General features: G+C 46.0%; 1 protein-coding gene across 2 annotated transcripts in view; it reads right to left on the bottom strand.

Annotated features, from left to right (window-relative positions):
- Nucleotides 1–25,812, bottom strand: part of GLG1 (golgi glycoprotein 1) — a 619,378-nt gene that overhangs the window by 14,014 nt on the left and 579,552 nt on the right. For both annotated transcript variants that reach the window (XM_069217558.1, XM_069217559.1), the window contains exon 25: nt 12,264–12,370. In XM_069217558.1, the coding sequence (XP_069073659.1) occupies nt 12,264–12,370 (107 nt within the window). The remainder of the gene's footprint in view (nt 1–12,263; nt 12,371–25,812) is intronic.

Raw genomic sequence — 25,812 nt, forward strand, 5'->3', positions numbered from 1 at the left:
TTCATGACTCAAACAGATCTGGGTTCGTGGTGGGGGAGTTCCCAGTTATGGATGGGAAGACTGGTGGCATTCAAGATTACTTTATGTAACGGAAACACTGCCACTCCAACACCACCCCCCCCCTCCATACATTCCAGGGAAAATACAGAAATTAATAGAAACATATGGGGAGGGGGAAAAAGCCACGCATGGCCAACTAGGCCTTGAGAGAGGTTGGGCATCCCTAATCTAACAAAATACTACGACTGCTCAGCTACAATACATGGTGGAGTGGATTAAACCAGAGAAAGAAGCACTGATGCTTTAGTGACAAGGCGGTCATGGGAATCCGCATTTGGAAAGATCTGTGGCTTCCCAAAAAACACAGACCACCAGGGGTACACATCTCACCTGTATTGCAGGCCACAGTTGGCACTTACAACAAAGTTCAACAAAGGACAAATCTCTCCTCTCGCACTTCACAACTGAGGCCAATCCTCAGGAAACCAGATCCCCCCCCACACCCCAGCCCCACATGATGAGTCTTTCACTCAATGGCAAGTGGCTGGCTGCAAGCGGGTGTGTGATCTTTGGTTGGGATGGCATTCTGGATTTTACTCGGCTCCAGGAAGACTATGCCCTATGCTCTAATGCCCACTGGCAATATTTACCCATCAGGCACATGGTCACAACCTCATTAGGCATCACTCTAGTCATCCACTGGCTCCTTTTGGCTGATGACTTGACAAGCACCACAGACCAAGACCTTGTCCGATATACACATTTCTGAACACTCCAACACAAAAAACACCCTCCTCAGTGCAACGACTACCGGAGATGGAGTGCGGTTGCCCCCTTCCTCCTAAGGAATGGTCAGTTATAATCCGACGAACATGGCCCTCAGCCATTAGCGCCATTTGCACTGAAACACTCAATTGTACTTCATTCTTACTACATGCCTGCACGCCTAGTGAGTTGGAAACAAGGGGCTTTGGAAGAATGCTTTGCGACACTGTGGCCTAAAGGGACCACCAACGCTCACCAACTCTGGCAGTGCCAAAAACTCCAACCCTTCTGGTATGAAGTCATGGCGGCCATCAACAAGATCTACAATACTGAAATTCCGCACCTCCCTAGCTACATCATCCTAGACCTCCCCAATGTCTCGACTTACCCGTAACCCTCAGAACGGGGTAAGGCAATTACACTTGCTCTCTGCGCAGGGAAGCAATCTATCCTGGCCAAATGGGGGTCCGAATCTGTCCCAACAAAGCAAGACTGGCTATACAGGCTTTGGGGTATCCTGGGACTGGAACGGCTCAGCGCGGTAACCGAGCGTCAGTTACTCCAAGGCAACAAGACATGGAAGTCCTGCATGCGCTTTCTATCTCAGGAATTCCAACAACTGACCTGTCCCCTGCTACTTATGGGTGCTTCACTTGGCTCAAAAGGGTCGCATAAATCCAGAGTGTCAGGTCTGGAGCATATGGAGCCCTTTGTATTACCCTTTTCACCCCCCCCCCCCCCCCCCCCCAGTCACTTGGTGTATCAGGGTATTCGAGAGCCGGTCATCAACAATGCAGGGAATGTCCCCTCCACACGAGAGCCCTTGAATAGTGTTTTCTCCCAGGAGTTCTCCTCACTAGCCAATAGATGGCATGTTGTATTGTATTGTAATCGTATTTATATAGCGCTTACTACCCCTGACGAGGCGTTGAAGCGCTTTTCGATGAGTAGCACGCTACTCTGGAACTCAACAAGAATTAGCGATGGATTAGTATCGGGAAATTATGAGTACAGTTTTAGTATTATGAGTTAATTTGAGCCGCGGATATGAGAGTTTGTTAGTTAGATTGACTGGAGTAATGGAGAGGTGGAGGAGAAAAGAAATCCAGAAGTGTCAATTGGGAGTATATCCTTCATTTACTCAACCCAAAGGATTGGGATGAGTAAAGGGGGCTGGAGGAGGGAAGAGTATGTGGAAGGGTTAGGGAGAGCTTAGTAGCAGGGCGAGATAAATGCGGAAGAATTTAGTAGGGTTGTGTGGGAGGTCACAGTAGGAGAGTGAGGTTTGATGAGTTAGATGTGGAAGCGGAGGGAAGAGCTTAGGCAGAGTTATTTAGGAGATTAAAGTAGTAGAAGGGATTTGGGATGAGTCAGAGTGGGGATGGAGGATAGTTTGATAGAGACATGACATATGATGATGAGTAGATAAGTGTGATAAGATGAGAGCAGGAATTCATAGATATCTAGTATAACAACCCACCCAGGAGCCATGCAAACACACACATATGCACATACAACACATAATTAGAACCATGGGTAAAAAATACTTAGTCAAACAGTTTTAAAGAGTGTGTGTGTATTTTATTGTTATGACATAGTAGTGATACATATTTTCTAAAGAAACTATAAATAAATGGAAATACACACAATCTGAAAACATATTTATCAACATAGGCATATACAGTTCATAGTTGTTTGAATATGGTGGTTATGAAGGAAAGAGACAACTCTTGAGTAGTTTTCTTAAGACAATAAAGTTGTCTGTGGCTCTTATAGTTGGGGGTAATGAATTCATTAGTTTGGCTGCTTGGACGGAGAAGGATGTCCCACCTATAGTCTTTTTCTTGTATGGTGGTGTTCTAAGACGGGGTGCCAATCTTGAGCGGAGGTTTCTTTGTTGGATGTATTTGGTAATTTTCTTTCTGATAAAAAGCGGTCCTGTTCCATGTATAGCTTTGTGGGTGATACAAAGCAGCTTGAAAGTGCATCTTCTGGCAACGGGTAACCAGTGTAGTGCTCTCAAGGCAGGGGAGATGTGGGCTTGCGGCTTTACATGTAATAGTAGCCTGGCTGCGGAATTCTGGATACGTTGTAGTTTTTTCATAACAGATAGAGATGATCCATGGTAGAGGCCATTGGCATAATCCAGTTTGGATAGAACAAGCGAGATAGTAGCTTACACCTTGTGTGGAAATCCGAGGTGGGGGAAGATGCGTCGTAAAGTCTTCAAGGTGATGAAGCTTGTTCGTGCTAATTTGTCCACTTGGGCATTCATAGTTAACTTGGAATCCATGGTGATTCCTAGGTTTGTAACTTCCTTGGATAATTGAGGAGGTGGTCCGAGATCGTCAGGCCAGACGCACAGAGGGTCATAATTTTTCCAGTCACCACATATGAGTATTTCTGTTTTGGAGGTATTTAGTTTGAGATGGCTCCAAGTCATCCACTGATCAACGGCTCTGAGGCAACTGAAGATTTGTGAGTTTTCAATGTTTTTGGGGCATTCTAATTTAAAGTATGTGTGTGTCATCTGCATAGCTGTAGCATGTGAGATGGAAATCATTGATCAGTTCTGGTAAAGATATCATGTAGATGTTGAAAAGCAAAGGTGAGATGATTGACCCTTGGGGGACCCCTGCTTTTGTGAGGTAGGGTTCAGACGAGAAGAGGGGCGAGTGGATGATATTCGATCTTTTTTGAAGATAGGAAGTAATCCAGTCGAGAGCAATCCCTTGTATGCCGGCTTCGTGGAGTCTTTGAGTTAAGGTGCCATGGTCAACTGTATCAAAGGCAGCTGAGAGGTCCAAGAGAAGTAGTGCAGCAACTCCATTTCGGTCGACTGTGTTTCTAAGATCATCCCAGATTGCTATGAGTGCTGATTCAGTGCTTCTTCCTGGGTGGAATCCAGTTTGGAAGTCTGAAAGTATAGAATTGTCTTCAATGAACTGACATCTGGGCGAATGCTGCTCTTTCTATCAATTTGCCCAGGAAAGGTCAATTTGTGATAGGTCTGTAGTTGTTGGGGTCTTGCGGGTCTAGTTTTGTTTTCTTTTAATAACGGTTGTATGTATGCCTTTTTCAGGTCTACAGATTCATCCTCATTCTCCAACACACAACTTTAAATCTCTGCATTTAAACCAGAGGTGCAACACCTTAATATCCCTTTTGATGAAGAACATTTGTTCGACCAAATGTTAGAAAAACGTAAAAAGGATACTGACACCGGCTAAGGTCACGAGGCTTTTCAAACCGCTAGTCAAAGGAGGTCCTTTCGCAGGTAGTATTATTGTGCAGTTTCTAAGACCATCTTCCCTACAAGCAAGCTCCTCATAAAGACAACAGCAGAAGAGGCAACCCTATCAGCCTTAAACCGCTAGACGTTACACAACAGGGGGATATGGGGTAACAGCACAGGAAAGCCAAAGGAGGTTCTGGTCAGGCCACCTTCACCACTGCAAAACATTGACTGCCTACAACTCACACCCAACCACACAAGTCGTGTAAAAAAAGGATTCCTCATTACAGCACTAACTACTAGACTAGCATTAGTAAATCTTCCTATATGCACCAAATAAGCAGAACTATCATAAAATATACAGGGCCCTATGGGGTGGGGGCCGAACCATATACTAAGTAAGTGGAATGCAAAATAGGGAACACAACCAAAGTAAGTGTTGTACTTAGCTGGGGAAGGATGAAGACACCAGAAGTAAGTACACCAAGTGTCCCCAGCGACCAGGTGCAGTGTGGTTACCTACCCAGTTGTCCCATAGACTAGAACAGGGAAGTAGTGTTTGGAGTTTGTGTGTTTGGCTCTTTCATGTTATGATGCCATTTACAGTCTTGGCATGTGTTAAAAAACAGTCCATATTTCAATTTTACAAGAACACCCAATGCATACATAAAATCATGAGCAACAATAAAACCAACTTTTACAGAAATGACAAATTATGTCCTGTGATGTACTGTGTTAAAAATAATGTAATAGAAAAAAAAGAAAAAAAAGATCGTATGGCAGAATACTGCACGCTCATTAAGAACACATAGCTACCCAAACGTTTCATGTTTGAGTATTTAAAATGTGTCTTTTATGCCTGCTCATACTTGATATTATACAACGTGAGTGTTCTCATATGTAACTGTTTATCAAAAATTAACTCTTATACAAAAAATGTGGCAAAGTCTACGTGAAAACAATAAAATATGGTTTCTTTTTTTTAAAGTAAATAGACTAAATTAGCGAATGCAGCCTTTTTTAAAATAAGCTTTTTAAAATTTCTAAAATAAAAGTGTATTTATAGATTTATATTTCAATACACTTCAGTGCTTAGGACTAATAATGATGATCCACTGCAAAACATTAACACTACCAAGAGCAGTGACACGACCAGCATCTGGGATGCAAAGACCTTTGCCCTAGAAAATGGAGTGGGACCTCTCACTCATTTTATACAACCAGAAGTACATCATGGCCTCAAGACAGGATCAACTGCTGAGATGTTTTAAAAAATAAAGTTTATATGGAAGCCATCACCTAAAGCAAAAACAAGATGCACTCCACCAAATGGTCCTTTAAATTGATGTCAGAATACCTTCAGATGTGCATACTTTAAGCTGCAATCACTTATTGTCAAAGGAAGAGTAAACTTACTGGCTGATGTGAGGAATGAGTTGACCAGTTTGTGGTGGTCTTTGCGGTTGGGATCTGGCAGATTGCATGGTGGTGTTGGCGTTTTATGTTTCTGTGAAGGTTTTTTGGGAGACTTGAGCTTCTCAAATGGCCGGTTCTGCCACTGAGATTTAAGAGATGCCTGGAAATGCAAACTTGATGGGATATCATCTGGGAATGATAAGTGTTGTAAGTGTGCTGCCATGTAGTAGAGTTCTACGTTGAGTACCTCAATACCACCATGTAGAGGCTCATCCTTCTCCACCTGTCAGCCCACACTGAGTGGACCAATAGGCTGTCAATTATTTTCAAGTATTGGGCGAGGGATCATGAAAAACGTACCGTGAAGGGCATATAAGTATATGGGGAGTAATATTTTTGCAATAGCTAGTTTTCCCATAAGTGAAAGAGGTAAGTCTCTCCAAACACATACTGAGGCTTTAAGCTCCAGAAATACCCATCTGATATTCAAATCCCAAAACTCCTCCTCAGTAGGTGCTAGACAGATATCCAAGTAGCTGACATCTTGTATTTCCCAGGGAATCCCTGTTGTGGGAAGGTCTTCAAGGGAGGTTCCTGTCAAGGAATGCACAGGGTATAGACTGGATTAAGAGGGGTTGACCTGTAGCCCAGAGATCTCTCCAAACACCTGTCTGAGCATTGGTACTGAGGTTGGGTGTCAAAGATCTAATAGGGCATCATTTGAATACATCATGATCCTCCAGGGATGCATTGTTTGATGTAGTCACACTGCCAAAGGTTCCACCGCTAACATGAACAGGAGCAGTGAGAGGGGGGGCAGCCTTGCATGGTATGCCCCTGTGCCGCTGAGGGTGCACTGTGGGTGTTGCCTTGGACCTTGCCCACTTCTCCTGTTAGCTCCTGTAGATTGGTCTTGTAAGTTGCTGTACTCTATGTGTTTGCTGAACGTGTTTTTCCTCTCATAGGATAACATTTTTAAGTTTATAAAGATACCTGCTATTTTTATACATTGGTTTGGATCGCCGCTTTGAGTTGTTTTTCTCATTTATTGACTATTGTGTGTATTTGTAGATGTCTTGCACTCCTCTGCATTAAGCCTAAGGCTGCTCGACCACACTGTCCCTAAATAGAGCACATAGCAAGTCCTGTCCACTCACTAGGGAACTCCTGGAATCTTTACACGGTTTTCACATGCCACATAAAGGGCCATCTTCCTACACCTAGGATTTGGGTGTGCTTCTGTTTTGGTCACAGCACTGAGGCACCTACAATCCACACAAAACATTAAGAGTTAGGGGATCACTTATTGCCTGGGGACACACAACCTAATTTCTTTCTTTACACCGTAGAAATGAGCCTTGGGGACTAAGGCAACAGGGCTGGGCCAGGGGCTTTCAGAGTGCTCAATGACTCCCAATTCCAGCACCTTGATAACTTCAGCTTCGATACTTGTTGCCATGATCAGATTGTCTGTACATTTAATTTTTCACATGAAAGCTGTTCCAGCGTCCACATCATGTGTATACTAGGGAGTCTGACCAGGGGCCAAAGAAAAGCTCAGCATGCTGATGCAGGGCTTGCTTCCAGTCAGTCTGCTGTTGGTCAGTGAGGCGGTCTGAAAAGACCACTTGTTCAAATGAGCGATCTTTGGGGTTGCTGGAGAGGAGATCACGGAGAGGTTCACTTTCAGCTTCCTGTCTCATCAGTGACCATGAGCAAGGTCATCTCATGTAAGGAAATGCCTCCTTGGCATGATTACCCCCTGACTTTTTGCCTTTGCTGATGCTAAGTTTTGATTTGAAAGTGTGCTGAGGCCTGCTAACCAGGCCCCAGCACCAGTGTTCTTTCCCTAACCTGTACTTTTGTTTTCGCAATTGGCACACCCTGGCATCCAGGTAAGTCCCTTGTAACTGGTACCCCTGGTCCCAAGGGTCCTGATGCCAGGGAAGGTCTCTAAGGGCTGCAGCATATCTTATGCCACCCAGGGGACCCCTCACTCAGCACAGACACACTGCTTGCCAGCTTGTGTGTGCTAGTGGGGATAAAACGACTAAGTCGACATGGCACTCCCCTCAGGGTGCCATGCCAACCTCACACTGCCTATGGAGTATAGATAAGTCACCCCTCTAGCAGGCCTTACAGCCCTAAGGCAGGGTGCACTATACCATAGGTGAGGGCATAAGTGTATGAGCACTATGCCCCTACAGTGTCTAAGCAAAACCTTAGACATTGTAAGTGCAGGGTAGCCATAAGAGCATATGGTCTGGGAGTCTGTCAAGCACGAACTCCACAGCACCATAATGGCTACACTGAAAACTGTGAAAACTTGCTAAGTACTTTTCTAAAGGACCAAACTTACTTTCCTTTGTTAAGTTCTGATGACGTTTGCAAAAAAATACTTAAAGGCCCTACAGTTATTTAAAACAACTTAAAAAATTGTCACAAATGGGGAAAAAATACTTAACTAAAGAGAATTCTTGGATTCCTCTGTGATATTACTTATCAACCAAATGGTACAGAAAATGTCAAGGCTTGTATCCCAACAGCTGCACCAGCAATGTAGAAAGCTGGCCCTTAATGTGGTATGTAAATACTGTGTAAAGGGTCCAGGGAATCCCCAGTGAATGGACAGGGCTTGCTATGCAATCCCAAAGTGCTCTAATTAGGGATAGTGTGGTTGAGAAGCCTTAGGCTTAAAAAAGGAGTACCAGACAACCACAAATACACACCATTTTCAATAAATGATACAACAAGAACGATATCCAACCAATTTGTAAAAACTGCATGCATCTTTATATATGTTAAAGCATCACAGAAAAATCATTCAGGTAAGTATGTTTTTAAAAAGGAATTATTTTCACTTTAATAAGCGGATACTGCAATTTCTGAGTTCTGCAATGTAATCCTATTGGAGGAAAAACAAGTTCTGCAAACAGGGTAGAGTATAGCAGAGGCAAACAGAACCAGCCAAGAGCCTCCCGATTCTTAGGTGTAACTGCCAATCATGATCCGCGAGATGTGAACAGCTGAAGGGCACACCTACCTGAAATGGGCTGCCAACCAGGCAAGAATCGTTGGATCCTGCCTCCGTCCGGGTGGTTGTGCTCTACCAAAGGCATGCTGAAGAGGTTTGGCAGGTGGTGCTGCCGGGGGTAGTGGACTGGATGGCTTGTTGACATTGACCGTGGGGGTGGTGGGCACCATGGCCACGACCATGAAACTGGTGGGTGCCATGCTGGGTTTGGATTGACAGTTTTGGGTACCTTGGCCGAAGCCATGAAAGAAATGGTACGGCTGATGCAGCTCCTGAGATGGGGCAGATAATCCAAGGGAGTGTACAGTGGCCTTGCTCTCCTTGAAACATTCATGAGTGGAGTCTTCCTTGTCCCCAATTAAGCAACTCCAGATCATAATGTCCAGGCGGGACAACTGGATAGTACCTGAAAAACTGGTAGACTTCAGCCAAGCACTGTGGTCACTGGTATACTGGTGCCAACTGCCTGCGCAATGGCATCAGTGGTGTTCAAGCCACAAAGGATTGGAAATTTGGCCACATCACAACAGTATTGAATGCCTGAACAAGGACCAGTCTGAGATAATTACGGACACCTGGGAGGACGTGGGCCACCAAGTCCCAAAGGTTGTGAGATTCTTGCCGCAGCTGGTATTCACGGACCTGAGCTCCAAGCTGGTGGATAAAAAGATTATCTTCCGGAAGTTACCATCCCTTTCAACTCCCCATCTGGGAGTAGTAGTCGGAAAGGTGTTGCTTGCCAACGTCTGTACCACCAAGCTTTCAGGTGAGGAGTGCGGAGATAAAAATGCAGGGCCATGTTGTCGTGCAATTTGGAAGATGACCAGAGAGGCCAGAGCAAGTTTTGCAAGGTCTGACCCATTCCCAAACAAAGCTTCCATAGGAACTTCGTTAAGTTAAAAGGTGCTCACAGTAGATGTCGGACGCAGCTGAAGATCCTCTAAGTGCATTGGAGATCAAGATCAATGTGGGGAGCTAGAGGTAAAGGACTTTGGCCACCCTACGCATAACCACAAAATAGGAAGCACTCACCTCCATGGCAGGGCCCAGGGATGAGAGTCCAAACTCAGGGGAGCTATCAAAGCCACTAGTCTCCTGTAGGTTGTCATACTAATTTTCCTTATGATAGGGATGGCCAATCTCATCACCCACATTGTAATCATTATCGAATCTGTGCCGAGCAGGGAATGTATTGTGTGCTGCTGTAGTTGTGGAAGTAGATCAAGAGGAAGGAATGGCGGCTGGGCATGACTTAGTTCAAGACGAACTATTGAAAACTCTTAAGTCAGATAGGACGATTGAGGCCTCATCTCCCCTGAGTTGGCATTGGGATCCTTATGCCAGGGACCACTGTGGATCTTGGTTCCACAGGAAGGGTTGAGAATGGAGTCAGACGTGGCCCTATAATGATTTCAGATAGTCCACTAGGCACAGAGGGCAAACCCGCTGGCAGTAACTAAGGTGGAGAACCTCTCAGTTCCGTGGGGCCCACAAACACACAAGAGATAGTTGTCAAGGATCTTTGAAGCATGGCTGCACAGACCTCTTTGATCTGCTGAGGAGTTGAAGACAGCCTCGGAAACTCTGGTTGTGCTGAAAAAGTTCCAGGATCAGCTGTGAAGACTAATGACAGAGTGTTTTATATTCGACTTACCGAAAGATTTAGACTGAGAGGAAGACCAACCACTGGAACGACTCCAGAGACCTTTGAGCGGCCCTGGACCAAACTTTTGACTTGGACAGGTCTAGTCAAGGAGTCGTCCTGTGCTTGGCGATGTAGTTTAGCCTTGCAGTCTCGTATGGCTTAGGTTCTTCAATGTGCAGTTAGTGGCCAAAGAGTTGTAGCTGAACCACAGGCAAATTTGGAGAGGATCTATCACAGGCATTTGTTTGCAACAGTCCTTATATGGCTTAAAATCTGTAGTTTTTGGAGGTAAAGTCCCTTGCACACTGAAGAAAATAGTGGTGAAATTCTCAAGAGACAAAAGGGAGCTCTGATCTGCCTTTGGTGGCATGGAAATAAAGGAACTGACGTGAGCGTGGAGAGATGGTGCCTATATAGGTTTTACATGTTTCTGGAACTGCATCAGTATGGTGCTGCATGGCACTGCATGACGGTATGAGGCGGTACTTCTGTAAAGTTTGCAGATCCAGGGTGACGCCAGGAGAATATCTAAAAGGTGAGGAATCTGCAAAATGTGCCTTTGGAGGCACAGACAGTGTGCACTTAACCTTGGCATAGCAAGTTTGCCTGCACTTATTGATCCATCTTGCAATGCCTGACTTGGCCACGGAGTGTTCCATGTGAAGTTTGGAAAAGGCTATAAAGTTGTTTTGTTTTACGGAAGGACTTGGTCCAGGGCATAGGACCCACAAATAAGCATACTCTTGCCACTCAGGGTGATACATCCAACAGACAAAATGTGATGAGATATATGTTTGCAACTCGTCTAACCACTGGAAATCTCTCGAATGGCATTCCAACCCATCATCTTTTGGGCATTTGATGTAACATCGTAAGTGGCCAGGGTGTGCTAAGACTTTGGTACCATGCTCACTGTGCCAGTAGAACCAAGCTACACCTGGCTGATGAGACCCTATAATAGGAATACCAGTCTTGGTTTGCATGTTTTCCAGTTCAGGCAGGACCTGGCCTGGCAGTTTTGGCGGAACTGTTCCTATTAGAGCAGGGTCAAGAATGATTTGTATATGATGGCTGGGCTCAAACTGAGGTGGCATGGTGGGCAAAAAGAACAATGGGGAGGAATGCAACACTGAGCAATTGCCAGTGGTTAGACTTCAAGAATTCCTCTCAATCTCTTGGTGCTTGTTGAATCTGCTGGAGGACTGGTGTCCTAGGTGTGAGCTTGGTCTTTGAGCCACAGTGTGAGGGCTGGTTGCTCAGCCTCCTGCTAGACATCAGAGGCTTCAGGGGACACCATCTCTGGGGTCACATCCCGTCCGCCAATGACTCCCCCTCTCCTCAACCCAGCCGGAGTCTTAGCAAGCAGCCTTAGTTGGTTTTGGTGAGAGGTTGCACACGCCATGGTAGTCTGACCAGAGGTACTTGGTGTTGCACCTAGACTAAAACGCAAAGAGTGTCCCATTCTCTAAAATCGCTCCCACCAACAGTCACGCTGGAATAGGACTTAAAGTGCGTAAAAGTAACACTGATGCTGGTTGCTGGCAGGGGTGCCCAGTTGAACAAACTGAATGCAGTGTGTCAAAAGAAAGTGGTTGTGTTATCTATCAAGAGTTCTCCAACAATGCGCATGATGGGCAGCAAATTTTTTTTAAGAAGCTGGAAAACTCAAAAACTGGACATGAACAATTCAGTAACTAATGTGTTTGTCCCAGAACTGGCATTCGAATGTCTAAATTCAATGAAGGAAGAAAACAATCAGAGGTGGAGGCTTTGTGTATGTTGACAAAGAGGAGTAAACAGTTCTTGCAACTCAAGAAGGAAAACAAGCTGCAAAAGTTCAGGCCCAACACGAGATGGCTGAAGGATGCAGTGCGTGAGTATATCTACAGCCACACTTGCTATGAACAAGCTTTTTCAGGTAAGGTAGACTGCACACAATTTAGGTTTATAAGGAAGCTGCAGTTTCGGAGACATAAAATAAGATGACATTCTTGTGGGATTAGTTTTTTTTTCTAAACAATATGCCATTCACCCAAAAGCACACTATATTCCAGTCCCTTCTCAGGAGGACAGCAATTTTGATTTTAATTGCTGAGTCAATAGTCAGTATTATCTGCATAAGGTAATGTCTGCCAAACACTTGTCAACGAATAGCTTTCAATACATACCTTCGCAGCAAAACTCCACATCTCTAGTCGGTCATTCAGGCGTTTCTTGCACTCTGGCTGCAATCTCACTCGCTTGTCCTCCAATGCTTCCATAAGACAAGACATCTCTAAAACAGGCAAGATTAGAAAAGTCAGCAATCACTTTTATAGGCAGGTTATTATGCAAGTGTGTTTCCCCATATGGCTCAGGCTATGACAAGCTACAGTCAGGAAATGCAGATTTATCTTCTCAAGTTACAAAATGTTACATACTCAGATTTAACTTACGCTTATCAGGCCAATACCATCAACTCTGCTTCCTGGTTAATGTCCTGTGTGATCACTGGTTCACTACTGGTGTCCCAGGGACAGCAATACAAATAATCTTCAAATGGAAAAATCAAGGTATTGCCTAAAGCAAGTGAACTCTCCAGTAGACAATTCAAGCAACCATAGTGGTGTAGAGGTTAGAAACTCAAATAGAGCACAACACAGAATATAACATCCAAACTAGACATCCAGCTCGTGCCAAAAGTCCAAATAACAACTTGTTAGAAGGTAATTAAAAATGGCAGCAACAATTATGGTAGCACATTGTGGGGCAGACCTACAAACAAATCCTCCACCCCCACACCCCCCACCAGCACAAAAGAACAAGTTACTTACCTTTGGTAACAAATTATCTGGTAGAGACTATCTAGCTTCTCTTTCTAGTATCCTTCTGTTCATTCTGTCACTCGCCCAACAGGGTTCCTCCTTAGGGACTCTTAAGGGCTATCTTTCTGCCTTATCTGCTTTTCTTCGCTTGCTTGATCAACAGTCTATGTTTAAGTCTCCTATTGTACAGAGATTCTTAAAAGGGCTTGTACATGTGTTTCCACCTACGCCTTTTGTTATGCCCCACTGGGACCCTAATCTAGTGCTTACTTTTCTAATGTGTGCTCCTTTTGAGCCTTTACATAATTGCTCTCTCTGGCTGCTCACTATCAAGACAGCCTTCTTAGTGGCGATCACATATGCCAGGAGAGTGAGAGAGATGCAGGCTTCATCATCAAAACTGGTGTAGGAAGTTGGCTCTGTATGTGCTATTTCAAAGTAAGGAATAGCATGCACAGAGTCCAAGGGTTCCCCTTAGAGGTAAGATAGTGCCAAAAAGAGATAATACTAATGCTCTATTTTGTGGTAGTGTGGTCGAGCAGTAGGCTTATTCAAGGAGTAGTGTTAAGCATTTGTTGTACATACACAGGCAATAAATGAGGAACACACACTCAGAGACAAATCCAGCCAATAGGTTTTGTTATAGAAAAATATATTTTCTTAGTTTATTTTAAGAACCACAGGTTCAAATTCTACATGTAATATCTCATTTGAAAGGTATTGCAGGTAAGTACTTTAGGAACTTTGAATAATCACAGTAGCATATATACTTTTTACATAAAACACAATAAGCTGTTTTAAAAGTGGACACAGTGCAATTTTCACAGTTCCTGGGGGAGGTAAAGTATTGTTATTTTTAGCAGGTAAGTAAATCACTTACAGGTCTCAGTTTTGGGTCCAAGGTAGCCCACCATTGGGGGTTCAGAGCAACCCCAAAGTTACCACACCAGCAGCTCAGGGCCGGTCAGGTGCAGAGGTCAAAGAGGTGCCCAAAAAACATAGGCTTCAATGGAGAGAAGGGGGTGCCCCGGTTCCAGTCTGCCAGCAGGTAAGTACCCGCGTCTTCGGAGGGCAGAACAGGGGGGTTTTGTAGGGCACCGGGGGGGGGACACGAGTCAGCACAAAAAGTACACCCTCAGCAGCGCGGGGGCGGCCGGGTGCAGTGTGTAAACACGCGTCGGGTTTCCAATGGTTTTCTATGAGAGACCAAGGGGTCTCTTCAGCGGTGCAGGCAGGCAAGGGGGGGGCTCCTCGGGGTAGCCACCATCTGGGCAAGGGAGAGGGCCTCCTGGGGGTCACTCCTGCACAGAAGTTCCGTTCCTTCAGGTGCTGGGGGCTGCGGGTGCAGGGTCTTTTCCAGCCGTCGGGACTTTAGGTTCAGGCAGTCGCGGTCAGGGGGAGCCTCGGGATTCCCTCTGCAGGCGTCGCTGTGGGGACTCAGGGGGGGACAACTTTGGTTACTCACGGTCTCGGAGTCGCCGGAGGGTCCTCCCTGAGGTGTTGGTTCTCCACCAGTCGAGTCGGGGTCGCCGGGTGCAGTGTTGCAAGTCTCACGCTTCTTGCGGGGATTTGCAGGGGTCTTTAAATCTGCTCCTCTGTAACAAAGTTGCAGTTCTTTTGGAGCAGTGCTGCTGTCCTCAGGAGTTTCTTGTCTTTCTTGAAACAGGGCAGTCCTCAGAGGATTCAGAGGTTGCTGGTCCCTTGGAAAGCGTCGCTGGAGCAGGTTTCTTTGGAAGGCAGGAGACAGGCCGGTAAGTCTGGGGCTAAAGCAGTTGGTGTCTTCTGTTCTTCCTCTGCAGGGGTTTTTCAGCTCAGCAGTCCTCTTCTTCTTGTAGTTTCAGGAATCTAAATTCTTAGGTTCAGGGGAGCCCTTAAATACTAAATTTAAGGGCGTGTTTAGGTCTGGGGGGGTTAGTAGCCAATGGCTACTAGCCCTGAGGGTGGGTACACCCTCTTTGTGCCTCCTCCCAAGGGGAGGGGGTCACATCCCTAATCCGATTGGGGAATCCTCCATCTGCAAGATGGAGGATTTCTAAAAGTTAGAGTCACTTCAGCTCAGGACACCTTAGGGGCTGTCCTGACTGGCCAGTGACTCCTCCTTGTTATTCTCATTATTTCCCCCGGCCTTGCCGCCAAAAGTGGGGCCGTGGCCGGAGGGGGCGGGCAACTCCACTAGACGGAGTGCCCTGTGGTGCTGGAACTAAGGGGGTGAGCCTTTGAGGCTCACCCCCAGGTGTTACAGCTCCTGCCTGGGGGAGGTGTTAGCATCTCCACCCAGTGCAGGCTTTGTTACTGGCCTCAGAGTGACAAAGGCACTCTCCCCATGGGGCCAGCAACATGTCTCTAGTGTGGCAGGCTGCTGGAACCAGTCAGCCTACACAGATAGTCGGTTAAGGTTTCAGGGGGCACCTCTAAGGTGCCCTCTGGGTGTATTTTACAATAAAATGTACACTGGCATCAGTGTGCATTTATTGTGCTGAGAAGTTTGATACCAAACTTCCCAGTTTTCAGTGTAGTCATTATGGTGCTGTGGAGTTCGTGTAAAACAGACTCCCAGACCATATACTCTTATGGCTACCCTGCACTTACAATGTGTAAGGTTTTGCTTAGACACTGTAGGGGCACAGTGCTCATGCACTGGTGCCCTCACCTATGGTATAGTGCACCCTGCCTTAGGGCTGTAAGGCCTGCTAGAGGGGTGACTTATCTATACCTGCATAGGCAGTGAGAGGCTGGCATGGCACCCTGAGGGGAGTGCCATGTCGACTTACTCGTTTTGTTCTCACGAGCACACACAAGCTGGCAAGCAGTGTGTCTGTGCTGAGTGAGGGGTCTCCAGGTTGGCATAAGTCATGCTGCAGCCCTTAGAGACCTTCCTTGGCATCAGGGCCCTTGGTACCAGGGGTACCATTTACAAGGGACTTATCTGGATGCCAGGGTGTGCCAATTGTGGCTACAAAGGTACAGGTTAGGGAAAGAACACTGGTGCTGGGGCCTGGTTAGCAGGCCTCAGCACACTTTCAATTCAAAACATAGCATCAGCAAAGGCAAAAAGTCAGGGGGTAACCATGCCAAGGAGGCATTTCCTTAAACAACCCCCCCCCCCAAACGAAAGAGGATGAGACTAACCTTTCCCAAGAGAGTCTTCATTTTCTAAGTGGAAGAACCTGGAAAGGCCATCTGCATTGGCATGGGCAGTCCTAGGTCTGTGTTCCACTATAAAGTCCATTCCCTGTAGGGAGATGGACCACCTCAACAGTTTTTGGATTTCCACCTTTCATTTGCATCAGCCATCTGAGAGGTCTGTGGTCAGTTTGAACTAGGAAGTGAGTACCAAAGAGGTATGGTCTCAGCTTCTTCAAGGACCAAACCACAGCAAAGGCCTCCCTCTCAATGGCACTCCAACGCTGCTCCCTGGGGAGTAACCTCCTGCTAATGAAAGCAACAGGCTGGTCAAGGCCATCATCATTTGTTTGGGACAAAACTGCCCCTATCCCATGTTCAGAGGCATCTGTTTGCACAATGAATTGCTTGGAGTAATCTGGAGCTTTTAGAACTGGTGCTGTGCACATAGCTTGTTTCAGGGTGTCAAAGGCCTGTTGGCATTCTACAGTCCAGTTTACTTTCTTGGGCATTTTCTTGGAGGTGAGTTCTGTGAGGGCTGTCACAATGGATCCATATCCCTTCACAAACCTCCTATAGTACCCAGTCAAGCCAAGGAATGCCCTGACTTGAGTCTGGGTTTTTGGAGCTGCCCAGTCCAGAATAGTCTGGATCTTAGGCTGGAGTGGCTGAACTTGGCCTCCACCTACAAGGTGTCCCAAGTAAACCACAGTTCCCTGCCCTATCTGGCATTTGGATGCCTTGATAGAGAGGCCTGCTGATTGCAGAGCCTTCAAAACCTTCTTCAGGTGGACCAGGTGATCCTGCCAGTTGGAGCTAAAGACAGCAATATCATCAAGATAAGCTGCACTAAAGGACTCCAACCCAGCAAGGACTTGATTCACCAACCTTTGGAAGGTGGCAGGGGCATTCTTTAAACCAAAGGGCATAACAGTAAACTGATAATGCCCATCAGGTTTGGAGAATGCTGTTTTCTCTTTTGCTCCAGGTGCCATTTTGATTTGCCAGTACCCTGCTGTTAAGTCAAAGGTACTTAAGAATTTGGCAGCACCTAATTTGTCAATCAGCTCGTCAGCTCTAGGAATGGGATGGGCATCTGTCTTGGTGACAGAATTAAGACCTCTGTAGTCCACACAAAACCTAATCTCTCTCTTTCCATCTTTGGTGTGAGGTTTGGGGACTAAGACCACTGGGCTAGCCCAGGGGCTGTCAGAGTGCTCAATTACTCCCAATTCCAGCATCTTGTGGACTTCCACCTTAATGCTTTCCTTAACTTGATCAGACTGTCTGAATATTTTGTTTTTGACAGGCATGCTGTCTCCTGTGTCCACATCATGGGTACACAGGTGTGTCTGACCAGGGGTTAGGGAAAAGAGCTCAGCAAACTGTTGCAGGACCTTCCTACAATCAGATTGCTGTTGGCCAGAGAGGGTGTCTGAGTAGATCACTCCATCAACTGAGCCATCTTTAGGGTCTGATGAGAGGAGATCAGGGAGAGGCTCAATCTCAGCTTCCTGGTCCTCATCTGTTACCATCAACAGATTCACATCAGCCCTGTCATGGAAGAGCTTAAGGCGGTTCACATGGATCACCCTCTTGGGGCTCCTGCTAGTGCCCAGGTCTACCAGGTAGGTGACCTGACTCTTCCTCTCTAGTACTGGGTAAGGGCCACTCCATTTGTCCTGGAGTGCCCTGGGAGCCACAGGCTCCAGAACCCAGACTTTCTGCCCTGGTTGAAATTCAACCAGTGCAGCCTTTTGGTCATACCAAAACTTCTGGAGTTGTTGGCTGGCCTCAAGGTTTTTACTTGCCTTTTCCATGTACTCTGCCATCCTTGAGCGAAGGCCAAGTACATAGTCCACTAGGTCTTGTTTAGGCTCATGAAGAGGTCTCTCCCAGCCTTCTTTAACAAGAGCTAGTGGTCCCCTTACAGGGTGACCAAACAGAAGTTCAAAGGGTGAGAACCCTACACCCTTCTGAGGCACCTCCCTGTAAGCGAAAAGCAGACATGGCAGGAGGACATCCCATCTGCTTTTGAGTTTTTCTGGGAGCCCCATGATCATGCCCTTTAATGTCTTGTTGAATCTCTCAACAAGGCCATTAGTTTGTGGATGATATGGTGTAGTGAATTTATAAGTCACTCCACACTCATTCCACATGTGTTTCAGGTATGCTGACATGAAGTTGGTACCTCTGTCAGACACCGCCTCCTTAGGGAAGCCCACTCTGGTAAAGAAACCAATGAGGGCCTTGGCTACTGCAGGGGCAGTAGTCGACCTAAGGGGAATAGCTTCAGGATACCTAGTAGCATGATCCACTACTACTAGGATGTACATATTTCCTGAGGCTGTGGGAGGTTCAAGTGGACCCACTATGTCCACACCCACTCTTTCAAAGGGGACCCCCACCACTGGAAGTGGAATGAGGGGGGCCTTTGGATGTCCACCTGTCTTACCACTGGCTTGACAGGTGTGACAGGAGATGCAAAACTCCTTAACCTTCTGGGACATGTTGGGCCAGTAGAAGTGGTTGACTAACCTCTCCCACGTCTTGGTTTGTCCCAAATGCCCAGCAAGGGGAATATCATGGGCTAAGGTCAGAATAAACTCTCTGAACGCCTGAGGCACTACCACTCTCCTAGTGGCACCAGGTTTGGGATCTCTTGCCTCAGTGTACAGGAGTCCATCTTCCCAATAGACCCTATGTGTTCCATTTTTCTTGCCTTTGGACTCTTCAGCAGCTTGCTGCCTAAGGCCTTCAAGAGAGGGACAGGTTTCTTGTCCCTTACACAACTCTTGCCTTGAGGGGCCCCCTGGGCCCAAGAGCTCAACCTGATAAGGTTCCAGCTCCATAGGCTCAGTTCCCTCAGAGGGCAGAACTTCTTCCTGAGAAGAGAGGTTCTCTTTTTCTTGTTGTGTTGCAGCTGGCTTCCCAGCTGACTTTCCTTTTCTCTTGGTAGGCTGGGCCTTTCTTCCAGACTCCAGCTCTACTTTTTCACCCTGTGCCTTGCAGTGTGCCCTTGTCTTGACACACACCAGTTCAGGGATACCCAGCATGGCTGCATGGGTTTTCAGTTCTACCTCAGCCCATGGCTGAGGACTCCAGGTCATTTCCAAGCAAACAGTCTACTGGGATATTTGAGGAGACCACCACCTGTTTCAGGCCATTGACCCCTCCCCACTCTAAAGTTACCATTGCCATGGGATGTACTTTAGTTTGATTGTCAGCATTGGTGACTGGATAGGTTTTTCCAGTCAGGTATTGGCCAAGGGAAACCAGTTTCTCTGTCACCATAGTGACACTGGCACCTGTATCCCTCAGGCCCTCTACACTTGTCCCATTAATTAAGAGCTGCTGCCTGTATTTTTGCATGTTAGGGGGCCAGGCAGCCAGTGTGGCTAAATCCACCCCACCCTCAGAGACTAATGTAGCTTCAGTGTGACACCTGATTTGCTCTGGGCACACTGTTGATCCCACTTGGAGACTAGCCATTCCAGTGTTACCTGGAGTGGAGTTTGAAGTGGTATTTTTCTTGGGACAGGCCTTGTCTCCAGTTTGGTGTCCAGACTGACTACAGCTACGACACCAGGCCTTTTTGGGATCAAAGTTTTTACCCTTGTACCCAGAATTGTTTTGTGAAGAGGCTCTGGGCCCACCCTCCTGTGCAGGTTTTTGGGGGCCTGTAGAAGACTCTTTACTATTTTTGTTTTTGGCTGTCTCACCACCTTTCCCCTGGGGAGGTTTTGTGACCCCTTTCTTCTGGTCACCCCCTGTGGAAGTTTTGGACACCCTAGTCTTGACCCAATGGTCTGCCTTCTTTCCCAATTCTTGGGGAGAAATTGGTCCTAGGTCTACCAGATGCTGATGCAGTTTATCGTTAAAACAATTACTAAATAGGTGTTCTTTCAGAAATAAATTGTACAGCCCATCATAATTACTTACACCACTGCCTTGAATCCAACCATCTAGTGTTTTTACTGAGTAGTCTACAAAGTCAACCCAGGTCTGGCTCGAGGATTTTTGAGCCCCCCTGAATCTAATCCTATACTCCTCAGTCGAGAATCCAAAGCCCTCAATCAGGGTACCCTTCATGAGGTCATAAGATTCTGCATCTTTTCCAGAGAGTGTGAGGAGTCTAACCCTACACTTTCCTGTGAACATTTCCCAAAGGAGAGCACCCCAGTGAGATTTGTTCACTTTTCTGGTTACACAAGCCCTCTCAAAAGCTGTGAACCATTTGGTGATGTCATCACCATCTTCATATTTAGTTACAATCCGTTTAAGGATTTTCAACATGTCAGGAGAATCTCTGACCCTATTTATGTTGCTGCCACCATTGATGGGTCCTAGGCCCATCTCTTGTCTTTCCCTTTCTATGGCTAGGATCTGTCTTTCCAAAGCCAATCTTTTGGCCATCCTAGCTAACTGGATGTCCTCTTCACTGGAGTTATCCTCAGTGATTTCAGAGAGGTTGGTCCCTCCTGTGAGGGAGCCAGCATCTCTGACTATTATGCTTGGAGTCAGGGCTTGAGAGGCCCTGTCCTCCCTAGATAGGACTGGTAGGGGGGAATCATCCTCCAATTCACTATCCTCATCCTCTGTGTTGCCATCCTCAGAGGGGTTGGCCTTTTCAAACTCTGCCAACAGCTCCTGGAGCTGTAGTTTGGAAGGTCTGGGGCCCATTGCTATTTTCTTTATTTTACAGAGTGACCTTAGCTCCCTCATTTTAAGATGGGGGTAAGGTGTGGTGTCGAGTTCCACCACATTCACATCTGTACTAAACATTATGCTTCTAAAAGTTGGAATACTTTTTAAGAATCTAAAAACTAGTTCTAGAATCTAATTCAAACTTTTACCAAACTTTTAAACTCTAAAAAGAAATGCTAACAGGGACTAACACAAGGCCCTAGCAGGACTTTTAAGAATTTAGAAAAATTTCAAATTGCAAAAATCAATTTCTAATGACAATTTTTGGAATTTGTCGTGTGATCAGGTATTGGCTGAGTAGTCCAGCAAATGCAAAGTCTTGTACCCCACCGCTGATCCACCAATGTAGGAAGTTGGCTCTGTATGTGCTATTTCAAAGTAAGGAATAGCATGCACAGAGTCCAAGGGTTCCCCTTAGAGGTAAGATAGTGGCAAAAAGAGATAATACTAATGCTCTATTTTGTGGTAGTGTGGTCGAGCAGTAGGCTTATCAAAGGAGTAGTATTAAGCATTTGTTGTACATACACACAGGCAATAAATGAGGAACACACACTCAGAGACAAATCCAGCCAATAGGTTTTGTTATAGAAAAATATATTTTCTTAGTTTATTTTAAGAACCACAGGTTCAAATTCTACATGTAATATCTTATTTGAAAGGTATTGCAGATAAGTACTTTAGGAACTTTGAATAATCACAGTAGCATATATACTTTTTACATAAAACACAATAAGCTGTTTTAAAAGTGGACACTGCAATTTTCACAGTTCCTGGGGGAGGTAAAGTATTGTTATTTTTAGCAGGTAAGTAAATCACTTACAGGTCTCAGTTTTGGGTCCAAGGTAGCCCACCGTTGGGGGTTCAGAGCAACCCCAAAGTTACCACACCAGCAGCTCAGGGCCGGTCAGGTGCAGAGGTCAAAGAGGTGCCCAAAACACATAGGCTTCAATGGAGAGAAGGGGGTGCCCCGGTTCCAGTCTGCCAGCAGGTAAGTACCCGCGTCTTCGGAGGGCAGACCAGGGGGGTTTTGTAGGGCACCGGGGGGGACACGAGTCAGCACAAAAAGTACACCCTCAGCAGCGCGGGGGCGGCCGGTTGCAGTGTGTAAACACGCGTCGGGTTACCAATGGTTTTCTATGAGAGACCAAGGGGTCTCTTCAGCGGTGCAGGCAGGCAAGGGGGGGGGGGGGGGGGGGCTCCTCGGGGTAGCCACCACCTGGGCAAGGGAGAGGGCCTCCTGGGGGTCACTCCTGCACAGAAGTTCCGTTCCTTCAGGGGCTGGGGGCTGCGGGTGCAGGGTCTTTTCCAGCCGTCGGGACTTTAGTTTCAGGCAGACGCGGTCAGGGGGAGCCTCGGTATTCCCTCTGCAGGCGTCGCTGTGGGGACTCAGGGGGGGGGGGACAATGAAAATGTCACTTACCCAGTGTACATCTGTTCGTGGCATTAGTCGCTGCAGATTCACATGCTGTGCATAGTCCGCCGTCTGGTGTTGGGTCGGAGTGTTACAAGTTGTTTTTCTTCGAAGAAGTCTTTTCGAGTCACGAGACCGAGGGACTCCTCCTACTTTGGTTCCATTGCGCATGGGCGTCGACTCCATCTTAGATTGTTTTCCCCGCAGAGGGTGAGGTAGGAGTTGTGTATGTTAGTAATAGTGCCCATGCAATGGAATGAATAAGTATGTACAAAATAAAGTTTAAGTAATATATTTACAAATGTACAAATGTTGAAGATTACTTCCAAACGGCTACAGGCTCCCGGGGAGGCGGGTGGGCGCATGTGAATCTGCAGCGACTAATGCCACGAACAGATGTACACTGGGTAAGTGACATTTGTAGTTCGGTGGCATGTGTAGCTGCAGATACACATGCTGTGCATAGACTAGTAAGCAGTTATCTCCCCAAAAGCGGTGGCTCAGCCTGTAGGAGTGGAAGTAGTTTGAAATAAAGTTCTTAGTACGGCTTGACCTACTGTGGCTTGTTGTGCGGATAGCACGTCTACACAGTAGTGCTCAGTAAATGTGTGAGGCGTAGACCATGTGGCTGCCTTACATATTTCGTTCATTGGAATATTTCCTAGGAAGGCCATGGTAGCGCCTTTCTTTCTGGTTGAGTGTGCCTTTGGTGTAATGGGCAGCTCTCGCTTTGCTTTAAGGTAGCAGGTTTGGATACACTTAACTATCCATCTGGCTATACCCTGTTTTGATATTGGGTTTCCTGTATGAGGTTTTTGAAATGCAATAAACAGTGGTTTTGTTTTCCTAATTAGTTTTGTTCTGTCAATGTAGTACATTAGTGCTCTTCTGATGTCTAATGTATGTAGTGCCCTTTCAGCTACTGAGTCTGGCTGTGGAAAGAACACTGGTAGTTCTGTTTGATTTAAGTGGAACGGTGAAATAACTTTTGGTAAAAATTTAGGATTAGTTCTTAGAACTACCTTATTTTTGTGTATTTGAATAAAAGGTTCCTGTATAGTAAACGCTTGAATTTCGCTTACTCTTCTTAGAGATGTAATGGCAACGAGAAATGCAACCTTCCACGTTAAGAATTGCATTTCGCAAGAATGCATGGGTTCGAAAGGTGGACCCATGAGTCTTGTTAAGACGATGTTGAGGTTCCATGAAGGAACAGGTGGTGTTCTTGGTGGTATAATTCTTTTTAGGCCTTCCATAAACGCTTTAATGACAGGTATCCTAAATAGTGAAGTTGAATGGGTAATCTGCAGGTATGCAGAAATTGCCGCGAGGTGTATCTTTATGGAAGAGAAGGCCAGATTTGATTTCTGCAAATGTAGTAAGTATCCTACTACATCCTTTGGAGATGCATGTAATGGTTGAACTTGATTACTATGGCAGTAGCAAACAAACCTTTTCCATTTACTTGCATAGCAGTGTCTAGTGGATGGCCTTCTAGCCTGTTTTATGACCTCCATACATTCTTGGGTGAGGTTTAAATGTCAGAATTCTAGGATTTCAGGAGCCAGATTGCTAGATTCAGCGATGCTGGGTTTGGATGCCTGATCTGTTGTTTGTGTTGTGTTAGCAGATCTGGCCTGTTGGGTAGCTTGACATGGGGTACTACTGACATGTCTAGTAGTGTTGTGTACCAGGGTTGTCTTGCCCATGTTGGTGCTATTAGTATGAGTTTGAGTTTGTTTTGACTCAATTTGTTTACTAGATATGGAAGGAGAGGGAGAAGGGGAAAAGCGTATGCAAATATCCCTGACCAATTCATCCATAGAGCATTGCCTTGAGACTGCCTGTGTGGGTACCTGGATGCAAAGTTTTGGCATTTTGCGTTCTCCTTTGTTGCAAATAGGTCTATTTGAGGTGTTCCCCAAATGTGGAAGTGTTTAGAATTTGGGGGTGAATCTTCCATTCGTGGACTTGTTGGTGATCTCGAGAGAGGTTGTCTGCTAGTTGATTCTGGATCCCTGGAATAAACTGTGCTATTAGGCGAATGTGGTTGTGAATTGCCCATTGCCATATCTTTTGTGCCAGGAGGCACAGCTGTGTCGGGTGTGTTCCCCCCTGTTTGTTTAGATAATACATTGTTGTCATGTTGTCTGTTTTGACAAGAATGTATTTGTGGGTTATGATGGGTTGAAATGTTTTCAACGCTAGGAATACTGCTAACAATTTGAGGTGATTTATATGCAGCTTCGTTTGATGTACGTCCCATTGTCCTTGGATGCTGTGTTGATTGAGGTGTGCTCCCCACCCTGTCATGGAAGCATCTGTTATCACGTATTGTGGCACTGGGTCTTGGAAAGGCCACCCTTTGTTTAAATTTATACTGTTCCACCATAGAAGCGAGATGTATGTTTGGCGGTTTATCAACACCAGATCTAGAAGGTGACCCTGTGCCTGTGACCATTGCGATGCTAGGCACTGTTGTAAGGGCCTCATGTGCAGTCTTGCGTTTGGGACAATGGCTATGCATGAAGACATCATGCCTAGGAGTTTTAATACCATCTTTGCATGTATTTTTTGTGTCGGATACATGGCTTGTATAACCTTGTAAAAATGTTGAACCCTTTGTGGACTTGGAGTGGCTATCCCCTTTGTTGTGTTGATTGTCGCTCCTAAGTATTGCTGTGTTTTGCACGGCAGAATGTGTGATTTTGCATAGTTGATGGAGAAACCGAGTTTGTAGAGGGTTTATATGACATACTCTGTGTGGTGTGAACACTTTGTTAGGAAGTTGGTCTTGATTAGCCAATCATCTAGGTAGGGGAACACGTGTATTTGCTGCCTTCTGATATGTGCAGCTACTACTGCTAGGCATTTTGTAAATACTCTTGGTGCGGTCGTTATACCGAACGGCAACACTTTGAATTGGTAATGTATTCCCTTGAATACGAACATTAGGTATTTCCTGTGCGAGGGATGTATCGGTATGTGGAAATACGCGTCCTTTAGATCTAAGGTTGTCATATAGTCTTGTTGTTTTAGCAGTGGTAATACGTCTTGTAGCGTGACCATGTGAAAGTGTTCCGATTTGATGTAGATGTTTAGTGTTCTGAGATCGAAGATTGGTCTCCGTGTTTTGTCTTTTTTTGGTATTAGAAAGTACAGTGAGTAAACTCCTGTGTTCCTTTGTGTACGTGGTACAAATTCTATTGCGTCCTTTTGCAGTAATGCCTGAACTTCTAATTCGAGAAGGTCTAAATGCTGTTTTGACATTTTTTGTGTTTTTGGTGGGACATTTGGAGGGATTTGGAGAAATTCTATGCAATAACCATGTTGGATAATTGCTAAGACCCAAGTGTCTGTTATCTCCTCCCAAGCTTTGTAAAATTGGCTTAGTCTTCCCCCCACTGGTGTTGTGTGAAGGGGTTGAGTGACATGTGAGTCACTGTTTGGTTGTAGGGGTTTTGGAACCTTGAAATTTTCCCCGGTTTCTAGGGAATTGTCCCCCTCTGTACTGGCCCCGAAAGCCTCCCCTTTGGTACTGTCCCTGGTAGGTAGACGGTGTTGATTGTGAGGTGCTGGCTTGTGTGGCTTGACCCCGAAACCCCCCTCTAAAGGGTGTTCTGCGAAATGTGCCAAAAGTGCCTCTGCCCTGCGGGGAATAGAGTGCGCCCA

Source organism: Pleurodeles waltl, chromosome 12, assembly GCF_031143425.1.
Source record: "Pleurodeles waltl isolate 20211129_DDA chromosome 12, aPleWal1.hap1.20221129, whole genome shotgun sequence".
NCBI lineage: Eukaryota > Metazoa > Chordata > Amphibia > Caudata > Salamandridae > Pleurodeles > Pleurodeles waltl.